This window comes from Hordeum vulgare, chromosome 2H (genome assembly GCF_904849725.1).
Source record: "Hordeum vulgare subsp. vulgare chromosome 2H, MorexV3_pseudomolecules_assembly, whole genome shotgun sequence".
Taxonomy (NCBI): Eukaryota; Viridiplantae; Streptophyta; class Magnoliopsida; order Poales; family Poaceae; genus Hordeum; species Hordeum vulgare.
This window is the reverse complement of record NC_058519.1, coordinates 508,009,635-508,016,327: the sequence shown is the minus strand read 5'-3', so window position 1 is coordinate 508,016,327 and position 6,693 is coordinate 508,009,635. Positions and strand designations below refer to the sequence as shown.

The following is a 6,693-nucleotide window of genomic DNA, read 5'->3' as shown; positions in this document are numbered from 1 at the left end:
AAGCAGTTCATGACGGATCTTGGAGTGGTGCCAAGCGCACTGAATCCAATAACCTTGTTCTGTGACAACACGGGTGCCATTGCCCTAGCAAAGGAACCACGGTTTCACAAGAAGTCCAGACACATCAAACGATGCTTCAACCTCATCCGCGACTGCGTCGAAGGGGAGGACGTAAATATATGCAAAGTGCACACGGATCTGAATATAGCAGACCCGCTGACTAAACCTCTTCCACGGGCAAAAGCATGATCAACACCAGAACTGTATGGGTGTTAGATTTATTATAATGTAATTCGCATGATGATGTGAGGGCTAGATTATTGACTCTAGTGCAAGTGGGAGACTGTTGGAATTATGCCCTAGAAGCAATAATAAATATAGTTATTATTATAATTCCTGTATCAAGATAATCGTTTATTATGCATGCTATAATTGTATTGAATGAAGACTTATATACATGTGTGGATACATAGACAAAACACTATCCCTAGCAAGCCTCTAGTTGGCTAGCCAGTTGATAAAAGATAGTCAATGTCTTCTGATTATGAACAAGGTGTTGTTGCTTGATAACTGGATCACGTCATTAGGAGAATCACGTGATGGACTAGACCCAAACTAATAGACGTAGCATGTTGATCGTGTCATTTTATTGCTACTGTTTTCTGCGTGTCAAGTATTTGTTCCTATGACCATGAGATCATATAACTCACTAACACCGGAGGAATACTTTGTGTGTATCAAACGTCGCAACGTAACTGGGTGACTATAAAGATGCTCTACAGGTATCTCCGAAGGTGTTCGTTGAGTTAGTATGGATCGAGACTGGGATTTGTCACTCCGTGTGACGGAGAGGTATCTCGGGGCCCACTCGGTAATACAACATCACACACAAGCCTTGCAAGCAATGTGACTTAGTGTAAGTTGCGGGATCTTCTATTACGGAACGAGTAAAGAGACTTGCCGGTAAACGAGATTGAAATAGGTATGCGGATACTAACGATCGAATCTCGGGCAAGTAACATACCGAAGGACAAAGGGAATGACATACGGGATTATATGAATCCTTGGCACTAAGGTTCAAACGATAAGATCTTCGTAGAATATGTAGGATCCAATATGGGCATCCAGGTCCCGCTATTGGATATTGACCGAGGAGTCTCTTGGCTCATGTCTACATAGTTCTCGAACCCGCAGGGTCTGCACACTTAAGGTTCGACGTTGTTTTATGCGTATTTGAGTTATATGGTTGGTTACCGAATGTTGTTCGGAGTCTCGGATGAGATCACGGACGTCACGAGGGTTTCCGGAATGGTCCGGAAACGAAGATTGATATATAGGATGACCTCATTTGATTACCGGAAGGTTTTCGGAGTTACCGGGAATGACGAATGGGTTCCGGGAGTTCATCGGGGGGGGGGGCAACCCACCCCGGGAAAGCCCATAGGCATTGGGGGTGGCGCACCAGCCCTTAGTGGGCTGGTGGGACAGCCCAAAAGAGCCCTATGCGCCATAGGAAGAAAAATCAAAGAGAAAAAAAAAAGAGGAGGTGGGAAAAGGGGGAAGGGCTCCTCCTTCCAAACCTAGTTGGACTCGGTTTGGAAGGAGAGATCTCCCCCCCCCTTGGCTCGGCCGAAGCCCTTAGGGGTCCTTGGACCCCAAGGCAAGGCTCCCCCTCTTCCCCTATATATACGGAGGTTTTAGGGCTGATTTGAGACAACTTTGCCACGGCAGCCCGACCACATATCTCCACGGTTTTACCTCTAGATCGCGTTTCTGCGGAGCTCGGGCGGAGCCCTGCTGAGACGAGATCATCACCAACCTCCGGAGCGCCGTCACGCTACCGGAGAACTCTTCTACCTCTCCATCTCTCTTGCTGGATCAAGAAGGCCGAGATCATCGTCGAGCTGTACGTGTGCTGAACGCGGAGGTGCCGTCCGTTCGGCACTAGATCGTGGGACTGATCGCGGGACGGTTCGCGGGGCGGATCGAGGGACGTGAGGACGTTCCACTACATCAACCGCGTTCACTAACGCTTCTGCTGTACGGTCTACATTGGTACGTAGATCACACATCCCCTCTCGTAGATGGACATCACCATGATAGGTCTTCGTGCGCGTAGAAATTTTTTTGTTTCCCATGCGACGTTCCCCAACACAGATCTCACCTTGCAAGTAATCGTGAAGGGATTGACAACCCCTTTATAGCGTTGGGTGCAAGCTTGTTTGTTTTTGCGAAGGTACATTGCTGCCTCATCTTGATACTCCTACTGGATTGATACCTGGGTTCTCAAACTGAGGGAAATACTTATCGCTACTTTGTTGCATCACCCTTTCCTCTTTAGGGGAAAAACCAACGCAAGCTCAAGAGGTAGCAATGTGCTGCCTAGTGAGCGCTGATGCAATCACCGACGGACGACGTCGCCGCCGCCTGGGAGATGGCCTTCCCCCCGGGTTGGTCCGACGCCGATGCTCGTCGACCTCACCGGCCCCGACGACGATGAGGAGGAGGACGCCTAGGGAGACGCCTCCTCACTTTTATTTTATTTAATTTTATGTTTAACATAATGTGGACTATCACGGGTCTTCCAGGCCGGCATTAAATGTTTAATTAATGGTCTCTATATTTTTAAAATGTTACTTATGCTTTTTCGAACCCCCAAAAATAGATCGCTCATCGCATTGGACGCAAATGCTAATCCAATTATAAAAGCGGACATAGATGTCTGTCGGGCCAAACCAAACAAACAAAATATGAACAAAAGCATCTTCAGTTTGGTTCGGTGTCTTGAAGTTGCTCATACGGTGGTCGGTTTGGGTGTTAGGCCAACTCCACCGCGCGACCCCAAACGAACGTCCGGTTTCGTCCGAATTTTATCCGTTTGGGGTAGAAAAACGGACAACGGACACCGGACAGAGGCCGGACAAAATCCTTCCACCCAACGCTGCTACCCCGTTTCTACCCCATTTCTTGAGAGCTTGGTCAGATCCGGCAGGCCCCGTCGCTCCCGCGCCCCACCCCGTCGAGCCCGCGCCTCGCCGCGCCCCGTCGCCGCACCCCGCCTCGCCGCGCCGCGCCCCCCCCCCCCCCCCCCCCCCGAGCCCACGCGCTGCCTACTCCAGCGCCTCGGCGAGGGCAGCACCGGAGGTGGGGGCGAGGGCAGCGCGTGCGGCGGCGGAGGACAGCACGGGCGGGCATGATGGTCAGGGAAGAGAAGATGGGGAGAGAGGGTGACATGTGGGCCAGACGCGAACACAGGCGGAAGAAGAGGACACGAAGATGGACGTTTTCTGTCCGCTTTGGCCCCAAACCCAGAGCAACTTTGGTGTGGAAATAGGATAGAAACAGACAAGGACATGGCAAAAAAAGGTATGCCCCACACGGTGGGTCGTTTATTTTGTTTGTTTTACCTTAAACGGACACACACGGAGGATTTGGGGTCGCGCCATGAAGTTGGCCTTACAGTTGGAGATGACTTGGCATTTCGAAGAAAAAAAACATGGACAAGGCCTGGTTGTTGATAAATAGCTGGAGAATCCTCATTATGAGACACGACGCGAGTAGGCACCAATAGTCAGCGGAAAGGGTCACGCCTCCCAGACTCCCACTACAGTACTACTACTAGTAAGAGTAGTAGCCAAAGCCAAAGGAAACGGGAATATCCCATCTTTCCGGCCACCCGGCGTGAGCCAGAGGAGGCAGGATCCCGGCGATGGCGGTTCCCGGAGGGGAGGGAGAGGGGCGGGGGCGGCCGGTGGTGCTGGTGACAGGTTGCTCGGAGGGGGGCATCGGCCACGCGATGGCGCGCGCGTTCGCGGCGGAGGGGTGCGCGGTCGTGGCCACGGCGCGGTCGCGCGCGTCCATGCGCGGTCTTGAGGGTGACCCGAGGTACCTGCTTCTGGAGCTTGACGTGCGCTCCGACGAGAGCGCGCGCCGCGCCGTTGAGGACGCCCTCCGGGAGCTAGGCCGCGTCGACGTGCTCGTCAACAACGCGGGGGTCCACCTTGTCGCGCCGGTCGCCGAGGTGCCCATGGAGTCCTTCCATCAGGTTTTCGACACCAATGTATATGGTATGCTACCAAAACCATTGCTTTATTTTTGTGCGAGGAAGCCGAGGATTGTTTCTTCTGTTTGTTTGGCACCTTGATTGCGATGCAAGGTAGACAAGATTTTGGATTTTGCATTCTAATAGATTCATAGTGAAATAAAGGATTTTATAGTTGGATCTATCTACGCTGTCCTCTTTCCCTTTAAAAACAAAAAAAACACAGTAAGGCCGTCTGCCATGAAGAAGGAAGGGAGGATAGAAAATATGTGAATTTATTCATGGGAGCGCTTCAAATGTATATGTGCAGAAGACTTGTAGAAGTACACTATAGTCAGTGGTATGCTATCAGTATCTAGTTTATTCGACTGAGGTTTAAGGAATCACATTGGCAATCATATTACCACAGCAGCTAGTATAGGATGCCTACATGCTACAGCTTGAATTGCAATCTGAAGTGAACAAGGGGCTGTATACCCCTAGTAATTTGAAAACATATAGCAGGACATGCTGCATCCTGTACCACTGATGAAATAATCAGGTCAGTGGTCTTTCAAATAATATCTCTTGTCCCAGTAGCAAAATTGCTAAAGATAAATGAACAAAGTAGGAGAAGTATATTGTGCTTGCTTCTACGATGTTAACATGGTCTGGGAGGCAATTGAAATTGTGGAGTTCAGAAATTCTCTCTGCCCACGAATGCTATATCTTTCATTAATCCTGTGATAAACATGTCTAATTTCTAACTGCATAAGTAATTGGAAGACAATTCAGCAGGGCCAGCAGTTGTTTCACCTTTAAGACTGTCTCTCATCTGAAAGCTTAGTGATAGCAACTGAATGTGTGTACTTCACAACTTCATCCTTATGAACTATTGAGCTGTTGATCTTTTAATGCTTCTGTTCCTCTGCTTGGATTGGATGGTTCATTTTTGTAATGTCTCTTTTCAAGAAATAGTACTAGTTTCTAGATTAATATTGTATTTGTGTGACTTAATGACTTTACCTGTATTTTCACATGCAGGAACAATGAGGATGATTCAAGCAGTTATTCCCCATATGATGGAAAGAAAAGAAGGTACAATTGTGAATGTTGGAAGCATTACAGCCTTGGCTCCAGGACCATGGGCTGGTGCCTATTCGGCATCAAAAGCTGCTCTTCATGCACTGAGCGATACATTAAGGTTTGTGCATTTAAGGATTACTGTTAGAGTGACTTTGTGTTGTCCACTAAATGTTAAGCATTTTTTTATGGGGCAACTGAAAGCATCTGAAGGTACAAGCCTTTCAATGGTGAAACATTACTTATGGATGCAACTTTGTATGCATTCATAAAATTGAAATTCTTTCATCTGAAAAAAATTGATACTATGTTAATTTTCTGAGTTCTAATCTAACTTGGGGAAACAATAGAGCACTTAGCAGTTAGTTTACGTTAAGTACGTAGTTAGTATTAGATGTTTTTAGTACGTTTATTTGAATACTACAAGATAGTCTAATCATGTGGGGAAATGACAGTTTGACAGAAACTGTAAGATCTAAGAACTCATTGGCAACATATACAACATAGGAACACTATTCAGATTTTTCCTTTATAATTTCACGTGTCATGTTCTTGCATGGTTAGCTCTTTCAACTTGTTACTGCACATTTTGTACTCTTTGAATATGCATTTCTTCATTATCTCCCATTCTAACTAAGTAGATATTGCTGTTACAGGGTGGAACTAAGAAATTTTGGCATAAATGTCATGATAGTTGCCCCAGGAGGTACAAAGTCAAATATAGGAAGCAATTCTGCAGACAAGTATGATCAAATAAATGACTGGAAGTACTACAAAAAATACGAGAAATCCCTTCGAGCCAGGACGGATATATCTCAGGGTGCCGGGTGTGTTGCAGCAGAAGACCTTGCAAAGAGAGTCGTCAAATTGGTTCTTAAGAAGAATCCTCCCGCTTGGTTCGCTTACGGCCAGTTCAGTGCTATTCTGACGATCCTGTATTATGCCCCATTGTGGTTCAGAGATTACTTCTACAGGCTGGTCATGAAAATGTAATATCGAAGATAACCAGAGAGATTGATCCCTCAGGTTCCATTTTCATTCCGTGAGTACTATTAGTCTCCCAGACTCTCACGACAGATATACATCCCTCTGTAAATTAATTTAAGATGTTTTTGCAGTTCAAATTGAACTATAAAAACGTCTTATATTAGTTTACAGAGGTCATATTTAACAATAGTTGAGTACACACAGTTCCAGCCCGTATCAGTTGTAATGTTCAGTCCAAGTGTAAAGTCCTCCTGGTTATTATGAAATAATGGTTTCAGTAGTATAATGTTATTTTGAAATTTATGGTTTCTCGTGTTACAGTCATAGGTGAGAATCTGTGGAACATATTCTTCAATCTTGTGCAGCACCCTCAATTGTCCTTGGCAGGAAATTGCCATTTGGTTTGCTTGCAGCCTATAAGTCTGGGTATACAGGAATGCGCGCACTCCACATTCCTGAAGCTCAAACAAAGGGATTTCCTGCCATAATGGTACTCCGTGATCCTAAATAATGGAGTATTATTCATGCAGTTTGAGTGTGACTACAGCCTATTCAGGATTTGCAGCCTACAAGTCTGGGATCACAGCAATAATGTTATTTTT

At 46.5% G+C, this 6,693-nt stretch overlaps 1 protein-coding gene across 1 annotated transcript; it reads left to right on the top strand.

Annotated features, from left to right (window-relative positions):
• The first annotated feature begins 3,548 nt into the window (after positions 1-3,548).
• Positions 3,549-6,394, top strand: LOC123426892 (short-chain dehydrogenase PC-15). The gene is made up of 3 exons (XM_045110794.1): positions 3,549-4,067; positions 5,066-5,225; positions 5,761-6,394. The coding sequence occupies exons 1-3, from the start codon at positions 3,710-3,712 to the stop codon at positions 6,095-6,097; spliced, it is 855 nt and encodes a 284-aa protein (XP_044966729.1). The 5' UTR covers positions 3,549-3,709; the 3' UTR covers positions 6,098-6,394.
• The last annotated feature ends 299 nt before the right edge of the window (positions 6,395-6,693 follow it).